We start from the raw sequence: 27255 nt of genomic DNA on the forward strand, positions 1-27255 counted from the left end.
TCAGTGATTACCACTGTTCCTATCACACTGTTCCTATCTCAATAAATGATTCTAGACTAAACAGTAATTTGTTAGAAAGGCACCCTTGGCTTCTGCATCAGTAGAGATAAAAACGTTTCCTTGATGATTTTAGGCTGCCGTGAGTCTCTCTTTCTCACTCAAATTTTGACTCGTATACTTATGAAACGAGGAACTGCTCCCGGTCTTTGAAGGAATTTGACTGCGTGGGTTTGGTATTTGGAAAACACAATTGTGGTAGCAGCTAATGTGTCAGGAAAGGGGACACAGCACCACACAGGAGAATCTAAAACACCACCACCTGAACTCCAAGTCTGTAAACTGTGTGCCTGCAGTCACTTCTTCCTGCCTCAACGGGCACTTTTTCTATTTAGCAGGGATCACTCCCCCTCCCTTGCCACCAGCACGGGACTTTCTCTGGTTCACTCTCAGGATATGTTGAAATCAAACTAAAATAGATAGAAACATATATTGAAAAAATTGCCCCATGAGGTTCTTTAAGAAATAAATACTTTTAAATTATTGGATGAAAAAATACATATCACTACTTTTAGACAGCATTACATCTTAATTGTGGCAGGTATTTTTATTTTTTAAATGATTAAGAACCTCTTGGTAATCTTTCGGAATATAAACTCCCATTTCCCACATATGTCACTAGTACTTCATTACCTAAAGCAAACGGCCTGTGCTACATGTTCCTCGTGATTTCTATGGTACAAGGAGAATAAGTAGGATTTTCATCAGCAATTTAACCACTGACAAAATATGCCAAGTAGCCAAGCTAATAAGATTCCAACCTTGTAAATACAACTGATTAATGAGGTGAATATGAGAAATAAAAAATAAAAGCATTTCTTTTTATATTTTAATGTTCTGTTTTTTGACTCAGTCACAGCTGACTTTTCCTCTGGTTAAAATCTACTTGGTTTATTGACTGTCTACTCATTACTAACCCACAACAATAATCCTCCTAGCCTTAGAGAAAAACAGTCACGATGAACAGTTGGAGGATCAAAAATAAAGTGAACTTATTTCCTTTTACAGGACTCATCTGATTGAAAAACAATCATAAATTACTTTAAAGAAAAATGAAACGAATATTTAAGGAGAAATGAGAGGTGGCTTTTGTAGCTACCAAACACACAGATCCACACCAGAAAGCCCAATCACGTGACAAACAGGCAGAGGGTCATCCACATCCGCCTGTTCTGTTATTAGGAAACCAACCCAAAGCAGCATTCGCTCAGCTTCTCAGAGCCTTGGGGGGAGCGGGGGATGTAGTGTTGTGTTTGATAGATGAGTTCAATAAATAAAGACTTGCGAGCTGCTCATAAATCATACCGACCACTAAGTTTTTAGTGAATGGGAATACAAATAAGAATTGAATTTTCTTCAAAACAGCAAAGTGGCATCAAGAGTGCTTACAATTAGCTAAGAAGATGCTACTAAAACCATGTGCACTTTATGAAGAAATAAGGGGCATATCCTGTTTGGAACAAAGCAAAGAAACAGAAATTGTAGCTACTAAGCCTAGCCTTTGTTTCACGGTTCTCATACTTTACCAACTGTTACTTTAACAATACCTACAGTAGGCTGCTGTCCTTGTAACTTGTTTTCTTGATTCACCTTACTCGATAAAATATGCCAATGGTAATTCATTTCTGATTAGCATAAAACCCCTGTGAAAGAACTGTTCCACGGAAAGTACCTGAAGACCTTTAACTAGCTGGGGTCATGAGGTGGTTTTCCTCAACAAATTGTATTTTTGTCATAGTTTCCCTGCCTTGGGAATACAGTAGCTCACGCTGACCTTTGAGTAGAAAGATTGATTGTGGGAGAGCACAAAGGCTACAAGGAGAGGAGTTTGAAGCAAACTGAATAAAACATGTAAAAGGCCCTTTCCGCAGAGAAAGAGATTCTTTCCACAGTGTAATGTTCAATAAGAAGGACACACTTGTATCATAGAATTTGACTTTCAATTCTGCCTTGAGTTGTTTTTTTTAATACAACGAATCTTCCCAACACAACTAACATAAATTTCAATGCTACAACTCTACTCTGAATTTTAAAAGGGAGAAACTCCCCAAGTCAGAGCTCCTAAATGCAGCTGCTAAGCGAGTCTCTTAGTTGCAGCCCATATTCCTTGCCTAAATAATGCTGATACAAAGCTCATATATAAGAAGTCATAATGAATAAAAAATAAAGGGAACATATAAAACATACTTTAGTTCCCTCAAAGTGCCAACAATTTACACAGGAGTGAGGGATATGTGTGTGCATTTGCACTGGAAAATGCAACACCATCACCCTCATTCTGTACAGTGTCCTAGGATTTATTTTCTCCACCTGGAATTGATGTCTAATTGGGGCTCATTGTTCAGCTTACTCTACTTATTACATACATAGGTAAGTCTTCACTCACAGTGTTATAAGAGATGGGGACTTTTCAGTGTGTTTTGAATATTCATTAGAGTTATTCTGCAGGAAGGCAGGCAGGCATAATCAAGTCATTTACAGATAGGCTCACCAATAAGCAAACAGGTTATTTTCAAAAGAGTTTGGGCAGCGATTAAAAATTGTGCTTGACAACCTACTGAATGGGAGAAGATATTTGCCACTGATATATATGAGAAAGGGTTAATATCCAAAATTTATAAAGAACTCGTACAATTCAATATCAAAAAAAACCCCACAAATAATCCAATGAAAAGATGGACAAGAGGACCTGAATAGATACTTCTCCAAAGAGGAATACAGATGGCCAAGAGACGTATGAAAAGATTCTCACTGTCACTAATCCTCAGAGGTACAAATTAAACCACAATGAGATATCACCTCACACCTGTCAGAATGGGCATCATCAACAAATCTACCAACAACGAGTGTTGCTGAGTATGTGGTGAGGATGTGGAGAAAGGGAAAACTTTGTACATTTTGGTGGCAATGAAGATTGGTGCAGCCACTATGGAAAATGGTGTAGAAAGGGCCCTCAAAAAATTAAAAATGAACTGCCTTGTGACCCAGCAATTCCACTTTGGGGTATATGTCCCAAGAAACCTGAAACACTAATTCAAAAAATATATTCCCCACTACGTTCATTACAATGTATTTACAATAGCCAAGATATGGAAGCAGCCCAAGTGTCCCTCGGTACATGAATGAATAAAAAAGTGGTGGTACATTTACACAATGGACTATTACTTGGCCATAAAAAAGAATGTGACTTTACCATTTGCAATAGCATGGATGGACCTAGAGGATAGTATTCTAAGTAAAATAAGTCAGTCAGAGAAAGACAGATACTATATGATTTCCCTTACATGTGGAATTGAAAGAACAATGTAAATGAAAAAACAAAACACAAATAGACTAATAGATACAGAGAAGAAACTGACAGTTGACAGAAGGGAGGGAGTTAAGGGGCTGGGTGAGAAAATGAAGAGATTAAGAACCAAAAATTGGTAGTTACAAAATAGTCATGGGGATATAAAGAAAGCATAGAAAATATAATGATATTGTAATAACTATGTTTGGTGCCAGGTGGGTACTATAAATCTCATGGGGAATACTTTGTGAAGTATATATGATTATTTAACCACTAGGCTATACACCTGAAACTAATACAAAATAATATTGAAGATAAACTATAATTGAAAAATAAAATTAATAAAAATAAATTTAAAAAATTGTGCTTACCAATAATTTTACAGTTGGAAGAACTATTCAAGAAATAATACTGTTAAGAGGATAAAACCATGTACATATTATAATTTAAATACTGTTAAAATAATGTGAATATAGGGCTAATATATTTCACACACAGATGTATGTAAATACCTATATTTCTAGAGATTATGTATGATTTTTATTTGCTTCTTCACACTTTCCTGTAATTTTGATTTCTTTTATAATGAATATCTCTGAAAATCAGTCAAGCATTATTTTTAAAAATCTCGGTAAACTTATTTAAAGCTCATTAAAATGTTTCTAAGTGTTGTTTGATCCAGGCAACCTGAAAGATGGTAAAGCTGCCATATAATGAGCTTCTTCTGGTGTCCCCATGAATACATCGTTTGAGACAGAGTCTGAGATACATTCGCCTTACACAAATTTTGTTCTAGAGGGAGCAGATGAAGACAGGACACTGCAGACAGTTATTGTGTTGAGTAAACACAGGCTGAGCTACGTGGATCCGCACAACTCATGTATTTCTTTTAAACAGTTAATTTCCAATCAAAGTTAATATTCTGGTGAAAATTAATTATTAATATTCTGGAAAGAAATATGTGAAGTCACGAAAGGCAAGGACCTACATCCAAGATTGCTATATCCAGCAAAGCTTTCATTTAGAATGGAAGGGCAGATAAAGTGCTTTTCAGACAAGGTCAAGTTCAAGGAGTTCATCATCACCAAGCTCTTATTATATGAAATGTTAAAGGGACTTATCTAAGAAAAAGAAGGTCAAAAATACAAACACTAAAGTGACAACAAACTCACAACTATCAACAACCGAACCCAAGAAAACAAAAACAGAAACAAAAATGAACTAAGCAAACAACTAGAACAAGAACAGAATCACAGAAATGGAGATCACATGGAGGGTTATCAGCAGGGAGGTGGAGGGGGTAAATGGGGGAAGGGGTGCAGGAAATAAGAAGCATAAATGGCAGGCACAAAATAGACAGTGGGAGGTTAAGAATAGTATGGGAAATGGAGAAGCCAAGGAACACATATGTGTGACCCATGGACATGAACTAAGGTGGGGAAATGATTGTGGGAGTGGGGTACAGGGTGAACGGGAATAAAGGGGAGAAAAAATGGGACAACTGTAATAGCATAATGAGTAAAATATATTAAAAAAATAAGAGTCTGTATACATGGTATAATTTATATAAATAATTAGAGCCCTCATATTAGCTACTTGGTCAATTTAACTCCCAAGGGAATAAATACAAATAGATATTTGTGTAAAAATATCTTTGAGAAGAATAGGATACTTAGTAATAAATAGATTTATTCTGTGTATTGATTGCAAAGGTACAAACTGATCTCATTAGTGATCAAATGGATGAAACACATATTTGGTATACTTCTACATTTCTCTTTCTAGGTCAGTGCTCTCTCAAGACCAGTAGAATAATACACAGGCTACACTGACCATTGGTAAGGTATTTGTTTTCATATAGTCTAGGAGATGACACTCTGATGGACCCATTAATTTCAACCTATAAATACAACAGCCTATTTTCTTAAGTATGAAAATGAATTTGAATAATGTTTTTACTTCCCAAGTGAAATCACTTTACAGCATAAAGAAGAGGAAACCAGTAGCTAAAGGAAAATAATTTCTTATGCTTTCACAGAATTCTTTTCTAGAACCAGTAAAACTTTGAGTATATTTAAACTTCTTACTACCAAATGTTATCAAACACAGAAGGGTAAATAAATAAATAGTAAAATATAAGAGTGTTTTAAAGGATTTGGTTTGCAGTCATATATCACACACCCTAAATCCTATTAGTTGCAAGTAACAGATTACATTTAACAATTAAGTTTTCTCTGCTACAAAACCCCTGGGTTTCTAATCTTTCAGAGGTTTCAGTGTTTTCCTTGATCAACTCAACTAAATTCAGAAAGAAAACACAATCCAGCTTCAATTTCCATAGCAAATTACTATTTTACAAAATGCATCTACTAAATGATGTTCTTATTCCAAACTGTATCACGAATGTTGGTATTAGGAAACATATTCTAAGATGACTCAAATTATTTCAAAAGCATACATTCAAGACTGTGCAATGCCAAAGTGATTGATTTTAAGTCTGATTAAATTTCAGTACAATTATAGTAAATACTGTTAATCCTACTTTATTTGGGTTGCAATTACTGATTATCTTACAAATATATACACAGGTTTGATAAATGTAGCTATTTAAATCATACACAATAGTTTAGTATAGTAATTTAGTGTATGCTATTCACTATAAAAATCATCTCCCTTATCTGATTTAACATAAACATAGAAACAACTTTAAGCTAAGTTGTATATTTTTAAAGGCCACTTGTTAGATGCTATGGAATATACTCCACATAATTAAAAAACTTTTATATTACAGTTTACCCTATACCCCTTTCAAAGTGCATTTTTTCCTTTTAAAAGTTTGGATTCTTTCATTTTGAAAATACTATTAGTGCAAGAGTGATAGCTTTGATTTTATAGAATGCATTTTGAAGAATTTCAATAGTGGTTTGCAAAATCCGAAGTCAGAAATATCTAAGTGTGGCTAATAGAAAAATCCTGTCTATTTCCTGTACATTTTATGTTTCCACTGGACATGTGTTTGCATTAACATTAAACTAATGTTTTAAAATACATCATATCTAGGCCAAAAACAACTTGATAACACTCTCCAACACCTAACACGAAGCACTATCTTCCAAACAAATGGCAATAAATGAAGATTCAGCAGAGCAATTTTTCAGTGCCAGCACATGCAGTATTTGGCACCCAAGCATCAGGAAGTACCACTGCAAATAACTAAAACACAGAAAGAACGATTCTTTCTTAACTCATCAGATGGCAACTTAACACAAAACTACAAACTCATGAGACAAGAATTCTTCCTACCTTACTGAAAGCAGAGAATGACTTAAAAGAGACAAGATGTGGGTTTAATTCTTAGTTGGTTTTTTCTTAACCTTCAACTATAATTAATCAGCACACAATACTAAATACATAGAAATTTAAATGGTAAAAGTCATTAGATTTGAAAAGCAGACCACTATTTCTAATTGTTATAGCTGCACTATATGTAAAGGTTACACAATATTAAATAAACTAAAACTAAGACAGAAGAATCTAATGAAAGTAAATTGCACTAATGAAATGTACTTGCAATGCTAAAGTGCAACAATTGACAATTTTCTTATGAATTATGCATTATACAAAAACAGCAATATATACAGCTGGAGGCAGATAAAGGCCAAAAACACCTTAATAGCTTTAATATGTGGTTGTCCATTTTGATGATGAATATCTTTATAGGCCTTTTAAAATAAGTAAGCATACATACCCTGTTCTAACATTTCTTCTTGTTTTGGCTGCTGGAGTAAAGAAGTCTTATCTTTGTTTTCTGTTTCTGTAAAGGATCAAAGAAGCTGAGCATAAATTTGTATTCTATATTACATGCTTTAAATAGTTTATTGGAAATATGCCATCAACATAAAATATTATTTAGTGTCTTACATTTCATAATAATAACAGTATTAAGAATTTATATGTTGAAGTGCTGCAATTCACAAAAACCTATAGTGTAGCCAACAATCACCAGACTTCTGACTTAATAACTAGATCAACTACCCTCTCAGTAGTTTTAAACATGTGATAATAAAACTCCTCATATTTGTTTCTAAAAATGAATGTGGTAATACTTTAAGGCTACTTTAATACTCTTTTAAAGTACATTCTTTAACTATATTAGAATCTTTTAAAAATATACGTAATTGATTATGCTATTACAGTTGTCTCAAGTGTTCCCCCTTTGCACCCCTCTGCCTGGTACCCTTCCTCTCTCCAGCAAATTCCCTACATTAGATCATGTCCATGGGTCATACATATAAGTTCTTTGGCTTCTCCATTTCCTATACTATTCTTAACAGCCCCCTCTCTGTTTTGTACCTACCAATTATGCTTTTTGATCCTAGCACATTTTCCCCCTTTCTTCCTCTTCCCCCTCCCAGCTGATAACCCTCCAAATGATCTCCATATCTATGGTTCTGTTCCCATTCTGCTTGTTTGCTTATTTTATTTTAATTTTTTAGATTCAGTTGTTGATAGTTGTGAATCTGTTGCACTTTTAGTGTTCATAGTTTTGATCTTCTTCTTTTTCTTAAATAAGTCCCTTTAACATTTCATGTAATAATGGCTTGGTGGTGATCAACTCCTTTAGCTTTACTTTATCTGGGAAGCACTTTATCTGCCCTTCCATTCTAAATGATAGTATCAATGGATAGAATAATCTAGGTCGTAGCTCCTTGCTTTTTATCACTTTGAATACTTCTTGATAGTTCCTTCTTGCCTGAAAAGTTTCTTGTGAGAAATCAGCTGACAGTCATATGACTACTCCTTTGTAGGTAACTCTCTGCTTTTCTCTTGCTGCTTTTAAGATTCTTTACCTTGAACCACTGGCATTTTAATTATGATGTGTCTGGGTGTGGTTCTCTTTGGGTCCAACTTGTTTGGGACTCTCTGTGCTTCCTGGATTTGTATGTCTATTTCCTTTATCAAAATAGGAAAGTTTTCTTTCATTATTTTTTCAAATAAAATTTTAATTTCTTGCTCTTTTTCCTTTCCTTATGGCATCCCTATGATTCAGATATTGATACATCTCAAGATGTCCTAGAGTATTCTTTTACTATCCTTGTTTGTTTGTTTTTTTCAAATTTTTGTTTCTTCTTTCTGTTCTGGTTGATTGTTTATTTCTTCTTTATTTTTATCTTGTTTAAATATTTTTTAAAGAGTTTTTAAAACTTTTATTTATTTATCTTTAGAGGGGAAGGGGAGAGAACAAGAGAAATATCAATGTATGGTTGCCTTTCTCATGTCCCTTGCTGGGAACTGTCCTGCAACCCAGGCATGTGCCCTGACTGGGAATCGAACCACGATCCTTTGGTTCAGAGACTCACGTTCAATCCACTTAGCTACTCCAGCCAGGGCTAAAATATTTTATTTATTTATTTTTAGAGAAGGGGAAGGGATGGAGAAAGAGTGGGAAAGAAACATCAATGTGTGGCTGCCTCTCCTGTGTCCCCCACTGGGAACTGGCCCGCAATGTAAGCATGTGCCCTGACTGGGAATTGATCCAGCGACTCCTTGCTTCACAGGCCCGTGCTCAATCCACTGAGCTACAGCAGCTACGTCTGTTTATTTCTTCTTTATGTTACACATTTGACTCCCAGCTTCTTTCCATTCACTGTTGGTTCCCTGTAGATTTTTCTTTATTTTACTTAGTGTAACATTCATTTCTTCTTTTATGTTGTTGCTGTACTCAATGAGTTCTTGGAAAACCAGCGTTTTGAACTTTGCATCTGATCTGATAGGCTGGCTGTCTCTGTTTTGTTTAGTTCTTTTCCCGAGGTTTTGTTCATTTCTCTAGGGTTTTGTTCATTTCTCTGTTCATTTCTCTATTTTTTCATTTAGGCCATATTCCTTTGTCTCCTTAATTTGGCAGCCTCCCTCTGTTTGTTTCTGTGTATTAGGTAGAGCTGCTTTGACTCCCTGTAAAGGGCACCTATAAATTGTGTAGGGTGGAGCCTTAGGTAATCACTAGGGTGGGGCAACCTAGCTCACTGCTTTGTGGCTCTGTGTAGAGGGAGGGCTCTGAGAGGGGACGTGCCACTGCCTGGGAGTTTGCCTAGCACTTGCCCTGTTTGCAGTTACTTCACCCATGTCCTGTATGCAGCTGGAGCCATTTCAGCTGTTGCCCTGGTGTTGAATCCCAGAGTGGGTGGGTTTGAGCATGTTTTATGACCATGCAGGTCCTTTAAGCAGAGTTTTCTAAATATCCAGCAGTTTTGTCTGCTACCCCAGCTGCCACTGGTTTTTACAGCTAAAAGTTACATGGATTTATCTTCCCGGTGCTGGAACTGTGGGCTGTGAGGTTTGGCGTGGGGGTGGGATTGCTCACTCCCAAGGTATCCCTTGTGATTTTTATCCACCTTGCGTGAACATGGGACTGTCCCACCACTGCTGCCACCTCCCCATGCCACACCTGGAGGAGGTGAAGCATGTCTACATACACCTCCATCTTGACCGGAAATTGATCTCTATTAGGATCTTAATAAATTACCTGATTGCTATGCTAACTTCTTTCATAAAATTTCCACTAGAAAGAATAAGTTGCTCTGGCATTTTAAGACCAAAACTGCAAAATTTGTTAAAGCGTCAATGTACTTTATCCAACAGAACAGAGTGAGGGTTTTTGCAATTCTAAAACAAATGACAATCATTATGACCATCCTGCAACAATTCTGAGGATGACATAAAAAAAGGCCAGGCTAGTAGTTCTTCATAAACCAAGAATTGTTCTGTGTTTGACAAGACCTATTAAACAGATTACTTAAGGTACAGTAGGAGATGATAACCATTTTCCCTGGCAAACTGTAGCACTCTTTAGAATACGGCGCATAAGTTCAAAAATTGCATTAAGTCATTACTGGCTATAGAAGGAAAGAAATGGGGAAACCAGAAAAGATGCATTAAATGAAGAAAGGCTTACATTTATGGAATTGGTCCCCAAACTAATCTCTTGCATCACTAGTTGAGAGTTTTCAATTTAGCTCTTTTGATGGGGCCATGTCAGGAGGGAAGGTAGGGTATAACAGAAGGTAAAGAGGGAGTCGGATTATGGGGGCACATGAAATTGTTTGATAGATGAAAGATAATTTAAAAAATTAATCATATAGCCATGTGAGACACATAAGGAAATAGAAAACACAAAGTCATGTGTTACTTTAAGTTGCACCAATTTTACCTTTGTGATGTCCATGCATCATAACCATATCTGGCTTCACGGGAATTGGAATATTGGCCTCTGGTGGTATGGCTCTGAACATGTCTGGAGCTACATTCTGTGTACAGGTCATGAAAGAAACTGCGTGCCTGGCCTCCATGTAATACATAATGTATAAGTTGCACATTTCATCATTAGATGTGCCACTGCAGGCAGAAAAGAGTAGACACAACAAATCAGCCAGTCACATAAAACACATTCTAATGCAAGAAAAATGCCACCTGTAAATCTGCCAGCAATGGATTCAAAGGTGGAAATACTGTGCATTTATTTTATGGCTTTCATTAAAACCCATCACAGTTTTCAATACCAAAAGCACATTGTCGAAGGCATACTTTCGCTTAATAATGGAGTGTGTATCCGTCTGCATTCACTCTGTGGATATCACCAAAGACTGAAGATGGAAATGGCATTGAAGGAGCAGTGAAATAACTGTCTTTCCTCTCCTAAAGAATCCTTTTATTCTTAGTCTTTCTTCTGTTGGCTAAAACTCGGAGATGGGGCAAAGTATTTTTCTCATGGAAAACTCGCAATTATTTACTTACTAACATTAAAATTCAAACACTTCAACAGAATTGTCATATATTATTTACAAGTCTTTAAAATGGCTTTTTCCATTTAACTCTGAAAGTGTGGACGTTGTTTTTGGTTGCTGCCTCCTTCCTCATGGTAAGATGAATTATGAATCATGTGTTGACAGTAAGACATCATAACTGTATCCCTGACATCTGGCTTGGCACATTGGCTTATGCAGCAGAGAAAAAAAGAGGGCCTCAGGGAGGATGCAAAAGGAAACCGGCCCTAACCTCTTCAGGGGCTCGGCCCTGAATGGGGTCCTGCTGTACGACTAAATGACTCAACATTAAAAATAGATTTTGTAACAGTGGGGTGGACATTTCCAAGAAAAATGTTCCCAGTAATATAAATAATGCCTAGTGGTTTATAAAACATATTTTTTCTTCCTTGATTCACATGGGTTACTATATTTTTTCATGCTCTTCACTATTATTAGGAAGAAATTATTTAAGTACACAACCACAAACTTTTATACGTCAAGACAGGTTGGACAAAGGAACATTCCATTTTTGGTATTAATTCTGACCATTTTAAGCAAGCCTACACTAATAAAAAACACGTTGTGCAGTGGACTATTTTTTCCAGCACTGTCATGCAGCACTCCCTTCCTCTCCATAGCAACAGTAATGACATCAGCAAGGGAAGAAAAAATAAAAGTCTTTTCCAGAGACGTGGTACCTCTCAGCTCTGAAAATGCAGAGCTCCTGAGAGATTTCAGGAATGAGCTTCTGCCATGGGAAGCTCTGTTTATGCTTGAGAAATAATTTGGCTTTTCACTCTCTAACTCTGACACCTGTTCGTGTGACGGTCTCTCCTGTGAAAGGTAAGAGAATGGGGAAGTGCAATCCCAAACAAACACCTGTTCGCTACACTTATTCTGGGGTGTCAACGCACCATTCCTAAGAATTACATTTTCACAGTCGGTCAGAAAATTATGTGCTATAAAAAGAATGGCTGGGAGCAAGTAATAAGTCAGAGCTTCCCATCCCATTATCCTCCCTCCACTGTTCAGAATGAGGAGAAATGTACAGATCAAGAGAGAGAAATGAGGGATGAGAGAAATTTCTTAAAAGAAATTTAAGTTGCAGTTCCAGCTTAAAAGAAAAACAAACCTTGAATCATCTGGCAAAGAAGGAAAGCAAAACAACCATATTAGCTTCTCAAATTAATGAAAAATTTATACATTTATATAATAATAAATAAAACTTGAAATTAATCTATGGATAGCTCCTTCCCCATCTGTTTGGGAGCATCGCACTCATGTCCGCTCTGAACATGTGCTTTAGTGATGCAGCCTAATCAGCTCACCTTTGTAGTTCACTTACGGTCCTGGTTCTGATGCAAAATTGAGTTGATCAAATAATTTAAGAATCTTTGTTATCACAAATAAAGTTTCACTAAAGAGCTTAAAAAGGTCACATTTTATTCCTTTCTGTCTATAATTAAACTTGTAGTCAAGGTAACTCTCAGCTTCTATCTGACAGAGAAACCATCTTATTCTAAACATGTTAGGATTCAAATCATTTTTAGTGCCGCATTTTGCCTAATTTATTTCATATTCTTCTTTCACTAAAAAAAAAAACCCACCTCAAACCTGACTTTAGCCAGACAAATTGCTTTCCGTATCCCTAAGGGAGAACTCTGACACACCTGTTCTTATTTTCTACAGAGAACAACTTGTAAAATTCACCTCTGTGAATCTTCATAATTATTAAGAAAATGTGGAGGAAGATTCTGTTCACATATTTGCCCTGATGCCATTGAATGGCCCTTTAACATTCCTGGATGCTTGTGTAATTCTCTCTGACATCTGCAGCCATCAACTATACCCCAAAATTACAGGGGTGCCTTTCTGTCACCTTCTTGCATAATAAAGTGCTTATGAGATAACTAATCCTTTAGATCAGCTAGCTTTAAATCTGACAAAGTGTGGTGAGCCTGGAAATAGTAAGCTTTCAATAAATAATTTTTGAATGATGAAAGAATGAATAATCTGTCTCAATAGATGTTCACAAATTATTATGGTATAAACTGTTATCTCTGATATACATCACACTGCCAAGTCAGGTCAATTTTGAAAACTTAATTGATCTATAGCATTTCTAAAAAATATTTCTGTCTATCCATTCTGTCTATCATCTGTCTGTCTGTCAGTCGATCTATCTATCTATCATCTGACTCATCCATCCATCTATCCACCCAGGTTCTATGAGAGTTTCTATAAAAATAAATTATTTCATTTTATAAAGATATATAATAGATATTCAAGAAGGTACCCAGTATTCTGAAATGTACCTCTTAAAAAAACACCAAATATTACTGTGCACACACCGTGACTGCATTTCAGGCAGTGATACTGCAGTTTGATGATTCTCCCATCCCTGGCCCCTGGCCCTTATACTCCACAGATGTGAGGCTTAAAAATAAGTAATGATGGGTACTACTAATTTTGGACAAAAATATGAAAATTAAAAAATATTTTACAAAACTTTCCATTGTTTTCTATGAGGTTTCATGGTGCTTTTAATCTTATACATTAAGAAGTTACTGACCATATAATTTTATCTTTGCATATAATGCATACCTAAATGCTGATTAAAGAGCTGTGGTTAGTTTCTATGAATATTCATTAGATATTCTCATATATACATGAGATAACTGGTTCCAAATGTACACCATGACTAAAAAAACTAACCAATTCTCAAGACTTAATTTTAAATTTTAACATATAAATTTTAGGCAAATTAGCTCACCTAATTAGCTTAATTGGCAGACAATTAAATTATTTATTTGTTTGCTTAAATTTAAATAAACATTTGAAATGAATTTAGGTGTTGGGTTGAATATAAAACATGTAATACAGCCAGGCACAAAATATTGCTTCTTCATTGATTAATTAATACTATGTTGGCGTAACTTTTTCTAAGTTATACTATTCATATTTTCTATTTAAAAAGAATTCTAATATATTTAGATTTAAAATGTTACCACTAAGTATATTTATTAATATGTCTTAATATTAATAGACACACCTATTTTTTAAGGTTGTGTTTTGAGATTAATCCCTGGATCAGATAGTCAGTCACTATTTTTTAAACTGCTCTTTACTAGTTAACATTGATTGTTTTAACTAAGCAACATTTCCCCCATCCTAAATTTCCAGTTGAATACAGAGATTAGCTTGGACTGAATGGAAAAATCATTCAACTGAAAACCTTCCTAGTAGGCCACTGATGATACAATTTGCTCGTAGAACCTAGTTTCCAGGTGACTGCAGAATAAGGTTAAAAACATAAAGCCGATAGTTCGCCTAGTGCATGGAGTGGGAATCAATGGACCCCAGATGACCTTTGGACATGTGGGATTTATACCTGAGTTGACTTCATGTTCATGGTTCTAAAAGAGGGGTTGGGGCAGCAGTCCCTAACATTCTTGACACCAGGGACCAGTTTTGTGGAAGACAATTTTTCCACATTTGGGGGGTGGGGACAGGGGGAGAGATGGTTTGGGGGGTGACAGAAGTGCATTACATCAAATACAAGCTCACCTCCTGCTACGCGGCCTGGTTCTTAACAGGCCTGGACTGGGATTGGTGCCGGTTCATGGCCCAGAGCTTGGGGACTAGGTGGGGAAAGTGGGAGAGGAGATTTACAGAGTATCATTTAATTTAATAGACAGCACCAAATACCAGTTTTCCTTTTTAACTGGTAACATTCCCACCGTGATTCCATAGTGCCCTATGGAAGTGGTATCCATTACTTTACCACACACAGGTGCGCTGGGGCTACTACCTTTCTAACACTAAAAAGCACATTACGTGCTAGAGGACTGTTAGGCATCGTTACGAGAACCCAATTCACATTTGCACTCACTCCAACTTGCCTTACGAGTTTATCATTCCACTGGAAGAAAACTGCTTCTTTAACATAAATTAAATATTCAGACTCTGGACTTAGGCAGTAACCTAATTTCCTATAATATCTTTGTTTCATTTATTTACAAAATGGCATCTCTTTAGCCCACATGAGATTTATAAAAAGATAGATAAGTATAGTCACTTTAGGGCATTATCTTAAAGCAAGATGCACATTTTTAAAAAGACAGAATTATTGTGAACTCATGAAACCATAAGAGGCCTCCGGGGATCAGTCTGGCCTCATGTTCTGGCGCTATCACGTCACTAATTTCTATGGTCAGTGTTGCCTCACAGAAGGCACTCAATGGGCAGGATCTGAACTCAACTGCAGCACCCCCACCCCACCACCAAACTGTAATGGAACAGCTAAGCAACACACTCTATTACCTCCACACTTAAACTTGCAGCCTAATACACAGAATGTGCTGAAACGGCTATTGTTACTACTTAGCTCACCTGTACCAATGGCATTTAAGTTCCTGGGGCTCTACATTAATATAAATTGGAGAACAGCTAATCAGTGCCCTCTGAATCGTGTTACTTCAGGTACTTAAGGATTGTTAAGAAGCGAATTGTCAGACTCTTCAAATCTAATTATGTCTGCTTTGTCAACCCTTTTCTTACTACTACCATTTCAGGTAATTTAGTAATTTTATTGCTTTCCTCAAGTGCACCTCCCAAATTTATCAAATGTATCCAAAAGCAAAGGTGTTGAAAGCTCCTTCTTTAATATAAATTAATAATTTAAAAATATGTTTTATCTTTAGCCCTAAAATTGGTGCTATTAATATAAAATCACTTTTAAAGTAACATAAAATCCTATTTTACCATCTCAAGGGTCTTTATTTTCTTTTACCTGTATCAGTATCTTTTCCTTTTCTCCTGACAACCAACACCGAGGGCTGTCAACATTAAGAATCATCTTCAGTGCTTTTAATGTATATTTTCAAATGCCTACTTTCTCTAACTTCTCACTGATCAAAAGATAAAGGGTTTAAAATTCCAACTTCCAGGAGGCCTCAGTAAATATTTTATAACCTAGTTTAGCATGCAAAGAAGGTTCCTTGGTTCCATCTAACAAAAAAATATGATAAGAGGCTTTATCCTTCATTTTTAATTTTGGCAAGACTTTTTTTCAAAGAGTTCACAGTGCTTTGAAAATCTGAAATAAAATATACTTATTTCAAAGAGGCTCAATATTTTAAAAATTATTTAAAAGCCTGACACTCTCTTTTGCAAAGTGCTGAATATTATTATCTTCATTGGGTAGTCTAAACTGAAAAACACTGAGTATATGGAAGTTTTAACAGGAAGAAAAAAATCATGGGTCTAAGTAATTAATGTGCAGCACCAAGGGCAGAGACCATGTGTTTGTCCAAGTCTGAACGCTGGGGAAAAGGCTGCTTGAGGAAAAAAGAATTTATAACCATTATATTTGTCCTTTATTTCTTTAAGATGAGTAATATGAACTCTGGTGGTAACCATAATATGTAGAGGCATGATTTTGAAAGTCTTAAATAAACAGGAAGAAATGAAGCATAAAAAAGTAAGCACACATTCTATAGTTTATCCAAATCAATCAGTCCTAAAATGACTCTATACTTTGTTGTGATTGTTCATGACGGAAAAATGCATAACTCATTCACAAAGCAAACATCACCTATAATCATGCCTTGTCCCAATAAAAGCTTTTTTAAATAGTGAAAATTGTAGACTCATACCCAATGTGTGTGGCTTCTGTCCTGCCTTCACCAGTGAATACACATCTTGCTGCCAAAATGTCACCAAAACTAACATCTATTTGGTGTTCCACGGGGTAAAAAGCCTGCCAAGAAGTCAAACCAAAGATTCATTAAAATTATCAATAAAGTCCAGAATCATACGCTTTAATAACATGAGGCTTGGAGCACCCTTGGGTAGAAAGTATGAAGAGACACACCATGACTACCACCACCACCACAGCCACTACCACCATCATTACCATCACCACCACCATCACCAATGCCATTAATACCATCACCACCCACCACCATCACCACTGCCACTACCGCCACTACCATTATCACCACCATCACCACCAACACCACCACCACCATCACCACCATCACCATCACTACCATGTTTAGAAATATTAACAGAACTTATTAAAGAAAAAAACACCAAGTTGGAAGCTGTAAAAAGTTGTTATGCACAGTAAAGTTAGCTTTAGAGATGTTTAGATCCTAGAGAATTTTTTTCTAATGTTATTTCTTTTTTTCTTTTTCTCTTTTTTATTGTTGTTCAGTTACAGTTGTCTCGCCCTGATGAGAGCTTTTAAAGTTACTACCCAATGCTTAATTTTTTTCTCTCAAAATTAAACTAGAATCTACACACCTGTGGCAGCTGGGGGCTCTGGCGTCCAATCAGTGTCCATTGTCCATTTCTCACTCTGTATCCACTTACTACCTTACCTGAAATGAACACAAATTATAATAATATCATAAATAAAGTATTCAAAAAGTAAAAAGCATTACTTGCTTTCCTATTTCAAAGTGAAATCAAAATACTTTCTGAACCCAAATGCTAGGTGTTTTAATGAAAACAAATGACAAAAATAATCATACTGACTTTCAATGTATTGAGCAAAATTGCTTTCATTGAAACATATTTAATGTCAAATAATTTGCATGTTACATTTTTAGCATAAGTAAGCACAATGGTAAATATTTATAATTTAACGGGTAGTTTAAAGTTCTTACCTAAATGATGAGTGTGAACTCTATAGGCAAAGACATGCATTGGATATTTTTTATAATGACATGAAATGTCAGAATTCACCACTGTTAAAAATAAAAACACAGAAAAAGTCACTATTGAACTGGAAAATAACATTATCCTTGTCTAATAGTATGTATAAGGTATACACACTGCTAGGCACAAGCCGCTAGGCACGGTGGTTTTCTTATGAAGCAAACATGCACATGAATAGTCAACTGCAATAGACACTGCAATAGTCAAATGCAATAGACATTATGCACTTACTATGTGCCAGCCCCTCTTCTGACATGAGTGAAGAACCCCTTATCCTCACGTTTTATATCATTCATAGACAAAATGACTAGGGCTAGATCAAAACACCCTCTCAGTGAACATAGTGGCTTAAATCGTTACCTCTGTCATGCTATTTACACAGTTGAAAAACTTGAAAAAATGTGTTATTTTATACTTTAAAAATTCTTATTTATTGATTTTAGAGAAGGAGAAAGGTAGGGTGAGGGGCAGGGGGGAGAGAGAGAGAGAGAGAGAGAGAGACATCCATTCCCTGTTCCACCCATCCATGGATTCATTAGTTAATTCGAGCAGCTGGTCCAACCGGGGAAGGAAGCAGCAACTCGGGTGAACCACTACGATGCTCCCACCAGCTGAGCTACCCAACCAGGGTCTGTTTTTTATTTTTAAAACAGGATTTTTGAACAGTTGATTGAAAACACCTAAGATAACTAGATTCACAGTTCTTATCAAGAAGGGACCATTTCATATACTTTTCCTTCCTTACAGTCTAACACATAGTAGTGATTCAATAAATTTTTTATATTATCCCAGTCAACAGTTAAATTGAGACCATATGTGTCATCAGTATTAAGAGATTCCCAGTAACACAAATAAAAAACATTCAGTATTAAACTTTAATCAGAAGATCAGATACAATGATAAAAATATTTTACTTATTCCAGTAGCTTCTTATAATAAACCCAGCGTGTTAGGTTCAAGAAGCTTGATAGCTTCTTGATTTTGAACCCTATACTCCCTGCAGTAGTTTACACCCTAGTATGTTATGAAGTTAGTCTTTGGCATCTAAAGAATAGGTGATGGATTTGTAAAATCCTAAAGGTTGATTCTTTAATTTATAGAACCCACTACCTACCCATGAGCCTCAATTCTTAGCATCTCACTAAAATAATCTCTAAAGTAATAAAGTACTTGCTCAGAACAATGCAAAACTCTATTTCTAAGTCCAAGGATAATAAAGAATTGGTTTATTTTTCAGGGACTCAAAAATATTGGTTATTTCAAATGTTTATAATAACTATACACTAAATTCATTCTTATAAATTAGGTAATGAGGCGATGGTAAATTCTAAAAGATCATTACTCACCTTTCTGTCCTGCTGGTATAACAGTGTCAACAGACATCAGAAGGTACATGCCAGCAATTAAGGGCTGTCTGCAGGAAACAGTAATATTTATCTCAACTACTGCCTTGGAAAAATAATACATACTTCAACAGATTGGTCTATAAAATATGATTCATATGAAAACTGAAACCAAATAACATGAAAACGAGGTAGAATTTTTTTCTAAAAATAACATTTTCTTGGGCAAATAGCCTCACGCACATTTTTAGGGCATGGCGAATGTGGAGGTCATTGTGTAAATGGCCTGGGGTGGTTAATTGGGTCAACTTGGCGAGGCTACAGGACCATTTGTCTGATCAAACACAAGTCTTGTTGTATGTTGCTGTGAAGGTTTTTTTGATACAGTTACTATTTAAATCACCGACTATGGGCAAAACAGATTACCATCCACCATGTGGGTAGGTCTGTCTTTTTGGAGGAAAGATTGAGGTCCCATGGAAAGGAAGGAATTCTGCTTCTATGTTGCCTTTGGACCCAAGCCTGCACGACTGACTCCCGCCAGAACTTCCAGCCTGCCAGCCAGGCTCTCAGGTTTCAGACTTGCCAGCCCCCACAATCATGTAAAACAGTTTCCTTCAAGTAAATCAATCCCAACCTCTATCATGTATGTCTATATGCATAAGTATCCTATTGGTTCATTTTCTCTGGAGATCACTGACTAATATACCTCCCAGTGATTCCCAGCTCCCGATATTCATGCCCTTATCTGATCCTCTTCCCTTAAGTGTAGGTTGACCTAGTAACTGGATCAAGTAATCTGTTACTTTTAACAAACAGAATATAGAAAAAATAACTTTTTGACAGGAGTCAGACTGTGAACATTTGTGGCGGACTATTTTCTTTACCCATCAGGCATATGCTATTTAGTAACTTAAGAGGTGAGGCTATGAAGACAACTCTGGCTGCCATCTTGCATGCCCTCTCTTGCTTTCTCCCCTGCTGGCTCTGACGAAAGCCCGCTGCACGGTGGGCCTGTTCAGAGCCCACAGAAGGACACAAGGAAGTCTTGTAGCCAACAGCCAGAGGGGAACTGAATCCCGTCCATAGCCCTGAGTGTGATTTTGGAAGTGGCTTCTCCCCAGTCAAGCCCCCCATGACTGAAATGCTAGCCAAGAGTGAGACCACCAGCCACAGCTAAGTTGTGCCCAGCTCCTGGCCCCAGGAGACAATAAGTAATTGTTACAAGCCACTAGGTTTAGGGTAATTTGTTAGACAACAATAGGTACCTAATATACTGGATTTTCCACTTTTAAGTTTTCAAGCATCTCGAAAGTTTTCTCTCAGCTAAGATAACTAGAAGTACTTACGGCAGGCGGGTGAGGTGTAAGGATACACCAGAACAGTCCTTGTGATCATCTAAAACACACACAAAACACACATCTTAAATATGAAAACACGCGAAATGGATTTCAATATAATAAATTTTAAATGATTATAATTCAAGGCTAAAAGAACTACATGTTCCTTTTGAATGGTGTTTTTTAATTTATAGTACTTCCACATTCATTGCCGTATTTAATCTCCAATGTATACAACTGCAACAAGAGGACTATCACTTCAAGCACTTTGTGGTTTTTTTTCTTGACTCACCAAATGGATGAGTTGTCTGCTTTCCTGCAGACACATTGGACACTACCCGTAAGTGCACAGGAGGACATTGTTACTACTCTTTATGTTTTATCTCTATTGCTGAAATATCCAGAGAAGTTGTTCCATGGGGCTTTGAACAGTTAGCTTTTCTACTTTTTAAAAGCAGAAACCACATGGAATCTCTTTGTTGGTTCCTCAGACTTGCCCTTTATCACATTTTGAATAGAAACCTATTTATTCTTTTTACACCTTAACTTCAGTGGAAAGTCTGTGAGTACCTCTTTATCTTTGCCTAGGACATTTCAGAGACCTCTCACAAATCCCCTCTCTCGTCTTCCTTTGCCTTCTCCAAATAGAAATAAGGTAAAAATTAAAATGACTTGTTCACACCCTTATCTGTGTTGAACTTGCTAATGTCTCACCACAGACACCATGAACAGTATCTCATACTCACTCACTCACTGCTACTATTTGTGTATATGTTAGATTCCTCCTACTTTGCACTTTATTCTAAGCAATATAAAACTTTAAATCTCAATTTTGAGAGTTAATCTTAATAGAAATAACTATTGTATATGTGCATGTGCCAGGTTGATAGATTTATATCAGAAATTAATTAGTGATGCGTGTTAACAAAGAACAACAGCAGTTGTTTTTTCTTGTTTTAGCTGTTAACTATTAAGAGAAAAGCAAAGGTGGCTTCATATAGAGAGAAGTGTAACAGGTGACTCAGCAAGAGATGCATTCTGATTTACCACTGACAATGTTTAGAAAGTTTATAACAAATGACATTTAATAGTTTGGTAATAAAACACAAAGGAAATTGTGTAGTCTTAAGCTTGATTGTAACAAAGATAGTTCAGAAATAAATTCAGTGACAAACATGTTATATTTAATCAGTTGGGTTTTTTTGGTGGTTGTTGTTTATTTCCTAAATTTTAGTGAGGTGCCATTTTCAAAATAATTTTGGTGAATTCTTTTTTTAAAAGTTTCAAATGAACTTTAAAGATATGGGGAAATAATATTTAAAAATAACAAGCAATCTTATCTTTATTTTTGCCTATGCTTTCAAACACAGAAGCACTACATTTATTAAAAGAACATTTTTGTTTCTGAGAACAAATTTTTCTTAATGTACTGCATAAGATTTAGTAAACTGCCTAGTCTGTACTACTTTAAAATTGACTTCACCCAGAATTATTTAAATATCTCCACTGATCAAAAGAGAATAGTAGAAAGTATTCCATTCATTTAGATCAAATGAATTCTAAACTCTAGAGACTCACCTAATTAGCTTAGCTGATTTCGTGAAACATTTCTCATGCATAAGAAAACATTGTACCTATCTTAAAAGGTTATTTTGAATAAAGGTAGTCAGTCATCAATTCATTCAAATAATATTGATTGAACAATTGTGATATTCAGGCATTGTTCTATACACCATGGAAATGGTGAAAAACAATATACATTCCAGTTTTTTGCTCTCATGGTACTTATCCTCTAATGGGAGTGGAGATATAGGAAACTGGGAGAGGAAGAACAGGGAAAAACAGAACATCAAACATGTAAACAAGATAATGTCACAGGGTAACTGAACAGGATAAGCGAGAGTGGGTAGCACTTTCATCTACAGTTGTCTGGGAAGGATGAGTGGCCATGTGACTGGAAATTGTCACACAGGCCATGCAGAGTAAGTTGAAAGTCTGTTTTATTCTCTGTCTATAAAGAACCATTGGAAGATTTAAAGCAATGGCGTGACGTGATCCCTGTAAGGTTTTCACCTAGCACAGTACCTGGCACTGAAGATTACTTACTGATTCCTGGATGTCAGGCTTTGTAAATTTTTATTTTAATTAACAATACCAGGAGAAAGTTTGTTCCTTGTACAACATCCATCCTAGTAGAAATGTAAGTATGCAGAGAGAATTGTCACTTGGTTGTACATTCCATCTTTGCACTGAACAAATCAAGAGAATCCCATTTTGATTTCCAACTTGGTTGATATTCTTTAAATGACTTAAAAAATTAAATGGGAAAATTAATAAATAAATTAACACATTTCAAGTACTATTAAACAAGTTTATCATTAAAGTTGAAATGTGTCACCTAATTAAGAGCATCAGGAATGTTACCATTGCCAGTAACGGTGTATCTTCCTGTTAGATAAGGTTTTTAATTAGAATTAAATTGTCTAAATTGAGAGATTTTTTCTCTAAAAAAGAGAATAGACATTGCTATACAATTGGTGTCTATTTTCTTTCTTCTAGACTTTCACAAGGTGAGCCATAGTCTCACCACTCAGTCCACTGCAAAGACATAGTACCAGGTGTTCTTTTGATTCTTCGTGTTTAACAACTGCATGCCATGTCCTATGAGGAAGCCAAGGCTGTCACACAGCAATAAGAAAACAGCTAAAAACTCAAGTAAGAATATGATCGATACATTTTTTAGAAAAATGTACTGAACACCTAACCTGCATATTCTATAACAAAGAACTGCAGGAAAAACTGGACTTTAGAGGCTCCAAGTTTTGTCTTATGGAATGTAAATCTTATGTGGGTATAAGTGGGCTGGTGAATATAAAGGTCCAAAGTGAAAATTTGGCATGTTTTACAAAAAGCTCCAGAAAACAAAATACACACAAGAAAAATGAATGAAGAGATATACTTTAAAAACACACTAGAGTTTTTAAGTGATGCAGAGTTTTTCAGTTTTTTAACTTTTTCCTTAAGAGTTTTGAAGGAATTTGTTTATAGGAAATTTATCTGGTTAATTTGATGCAGTGAATCAGCAGGAAATGAAGCATTTCTAAAAACTATGCTGTGTATTCGGGTGTGTATTCATGTGAGCATGCAGACATTATGGTTTAAAGCGTGGAGAACACTTTAGATTATCATGATTATTTAACCACGGACTGATAGAATTACAATTCTAACTGTGTGACTTTAAGAAATTCTGTTATTTAGTGATGGGTCCTTATACATTTAAACAAAGATATTTTAGTTGAATAAAACTCTAGAAGTTATCTCAAAGTAAACACTTATAAAGTATATTTATATATATTTTAAACATTATTAGAACCAATTGTAATTCATATATTCATTATTTCAAAATCAATTTTATTATTCTAAATGGTCACGATCTTTTTCTAGTATAACTTTCTACAGTCTGACCTAAACGGCCCAGGTGCTGGCAGATACGTGGTGAGAAATCCCTGCTGGAGCAACTGGAACTCCTCCCTGAGGGCCTCAGGGGCTCCTGGATATATAGCCACTCCTACAGCAAGTGGCAGTTTGGGAGAGAAGCAAATTTCAGCCTAGTGTTTGGAGTGAAGATTCTGACCTTCTAACTTTAATGTGACTTTTGCACAGTGGTGCATTATTATTTCCATAACCTCTATACTGACCTTACTTCTGATGAACTCAGAAACTTCAGCTAGTTTTGCATATTTTACCAATGACTTCCAATGTGCTCTGACTTTGTCTGCCCTTCTAAATGGTAATAGTGCTTTAACCATGAGATAGGAGGCCTCATAAGAATTAACTCATTTCCATCCACTGGGCTATATATGAAACCTGCCTGACTTGCATCAACATAAAAATGAATGACACTTAGGAGGTTTATTATCTTAAAGAAATATATTAGTGCTTCTGCTAATTTTACCACGTAAGTAGAAAAAACAAAATCAGAAATGACATAGTTAAGGAGTGACAGAAAACAAACTCAGAATATCAAAAATCCTATGCTGGCTGGAAAAGGTAGCTGGAAAGACTGATTCTGTGACTAGAATGAAACTACATGGGAGAGAGCAGAGGAAAGGAAATAGAAACGTCAACAGAGGGCTGAAGACCACAGAGATGGAACACCATAGCTTAAGGGAGATGGGAACAGTAATGAGTCAAATGACTAAAATAGTCTGAAACTACAGAATTGAATTTGTCCAAATGAAAGGTAGACTAGGAAGCAGACTATTTCCCTGATTTATATTTTAATATAAATATTGTACAATATGTAAGATTTTTTTCAGTGAAAGTTTGGAATTTATGTATTTTCATCACACACAATTACTTGACCATAGTGCCTTATAAGATCACCATCGGTTTTCAGCAAGGTCCTTATTAAGTTCCTTTTTCTAAAATGAGTAGAATCTAGAAGGTTACCTATTTGATAATTGATAGATTTGTACTCATGATCAATATGACACCACTCAGAAAATTTAGTCTATAGACCTGGCTGGTGTAGCTCAGTGGATTGAGCGCAGGCCTGCGAACCAAAAAATCACGGTTAGATTCCCAGTCAGGGCACATGCCTGGGTTGCAGGCCAGTTCCCAGCAGGAGATGCATGAGAGGCAACCATACATTGAGGTTTCTCTCCCTCTCTCCTTCCCTTCTCCTCTAAAGAAAAATAAATAAAAATCTTTAAAAAATTTAGTCTATAAATGAAATAATCTATGTAAAGAATACAGAAATCTATTTGGAGTACTAAAAAAATCCAATAAATTGTACCCATTACTATCATTATTCTTCTAATTGGTAGATTCAAAAAATTTTTCAACACAAGGATATTTTCCTTTAAAAATTGTATTTCGGTCATAGGTCTGGAATTTAATTGAAGAAACTAAAGCACATCAAATTTCTCCAACTTATAGCACAGGAACAAAAGAAAGGGGGAAGCAACCTGGGAATTCTAAATGAGTAAAGAGATGGTTAAAAAAAGAAATCAGAATTGAAATGGTATGTTAAAGATATTGCACAAAGTAGATATTCTCAAAATGGGAATAAAAATGCTGATTCAGAAGGGTCTGAACTAGGTCGATACAGAATGGAATCACCATATCTGTGAGATAAAGATATTTCAGTAAGAAATAAGCACCATGGTCTGGCTAAATCAAAACCCTTGGATTAGGGATAACAGGACTGTGAAGAAGTTGATAATGCACTGTTTCCAGGTCCTTCCATGACTTTTAATAATAAAGCTCCCCTTGACCAGACAGACACAAGCCAATCTGCTCCTTCCTGAGTTCAGGGCTACAAGTCAGTTCAACAGGATCCTGTGTTTGTAGGAAAGAGACCAAGGCCATTTTTTATATTAATATTGAAATTGTTTTAACCTGTATTTATTGACTTACCCTGTACAACTGTCATCATACAAAAATCATGACAGCTCTTCTTCCCAGTTAGCTTCATCTATCTGATTTTAATTTTATTCCAAAGTAAAATAATTCTCTCCTTCACTGGGCTGGGCTACAGATTCACTGTGTCTCCAAGGTACACTGGTAAATACTTGACTTTTGTATGTTCATGTTCTGTATTTACAAAAAAAAACTGAACCAAAGACATCCCTGTTGGAGGAATATTTCACGAGTGCTGTTCTTGATCAGTAAAACATAATTTGAGCCTGGTGGGTTTCAAGATATGGAGAAGAACTTTCATTCACAAGATAGATATCAGATGACATTAGGAGGTATATTTCATTATTTGTCATATACTCTATTATAATGGCATACACATGTATTAGCTGTGTTTGTAATGGTGAAGATATTAGCAGTGGAAGAGTTAGAAAACAATTTAAGAAATGTCAAATAACAAAACCTAATCATCCCTTAGAAGCATATGACAGTATAGGACACAACACCGCTGTACTGGCAGCTGAATGGTAAAACTTCTATGGAGTTGTCTGATAATGAAAGAATCAAGTATTTCCAGACACTGGATGACACTTGAAAATGGCATTCAATCAGAACCTAATCTTGCACAAGATGAAAACTGGATGGCTGTTCCACAAGGGTCTCTGCTGTCTTTTTTTCTTTTTTTTTTTTCGAGAAATTGCTCTCCTCTGCTTAGGCAGAGATGTATAACCAGAGCAACGTATTTTATCAAATATACAGGCTCATAGAATTTCAGAACTGAAAGGGACACTGGCAATCATGGAACTGAACTCTTTTGCCTTGTAGCTAGAAAGTACCAGGTTACAGAGATTAAGAGTGTTGGCCAAAGTAACAAAGCTAACTGGTGACACGCCAGGGTATCAAAATTAATTCTCCTGTGTTTATATGTAGCCAACATTATTTATTCAAAAAAGAAAAAAAAAGTGCTCCATTTATTAGAGACTTCCAAGGCATTTTAATCTCTGAAATAGCCTGAAGCTAAGGTAGGAATTAAGCAAGAATGATAAGTAACCAGCCGTCCAAAAGACATCCATTTAAGCAGGAAGTTCATTTTTCCTAATGGAAGGCGAATGCACGGAAACATGAGGTTATCTATTCCAAACTATTTAGCTTGCTTTTGTAATAATAGCTTAGAGTTCCTGCTTGGATTGGTAGCTAAGTAGTAAAGTAAGTGTGTGGGGTAATGCATGATAATGACCTACTACATCTTAGGTCCTTAGAAGTCTGTTGGTGTCTCC

The 27255-nt window shown here is 35.9% G+C and overlaps 1 protein-coding gene across 15 annotated transcripts in view; it reads right to left on the bottom strand.

Moving 5' to 3' along the window:
* The window catches only part of PAM (peptidylglycine alpha-amidating monooxygenase), a 278484-nt gene that overhangs the window by 49679 nt on the left and 201550 nt on the right, over positions 1-27255 (bottom strand). For all 15 annotated transcript variants that reach the window (XM_037142660.2, XM_037142659.2, XM_037142657.2 and 12 more), the window contains 7 exons: positions 20567-20615; positions 19221-19288; positions 17823-17903; positions 17458-17534; positions 16806-16909; positions 10554-10738; positions 7095-7160 (listed from right to left, as the gene is read on the bottom strand). In XM_037142660.2, the coding sequence (XP_036998555.2) occupies positions 7095-7160; positions 10554-10738; positions 16806-16909; positions 17458-17534; positions 17823-17903; positions 19221-19288; positions 20567-20615 (630 nt within the window). The remainder of the gene's footprint in view (positions 1-7094; positions 7161-10553; positions 10739-16805; positions 16910-17457; positions 17535-17822; positions 17904-19220; positions 19289-20566; positions 20616-27255) is intronic.

The sequence above is a fragment of the Artibeus jamaicensis genome, unplaced genomic scaffold (genome assembly GCF_021234435.1).
Source record: "Artibeus jamaicensis isolate MK-2021 breed Jamaican fruit bat unplaced genomic scaffold, CSHL_Jam_final contig_3243, whole genome shotgun sequence".
Taxonomy (NCBI): Eukaryota; Metazoa; Chordata; class Mammalia; order Chiroptera; family Phyllostomidae; genus Artibeus; species Artibeus jamaicensis.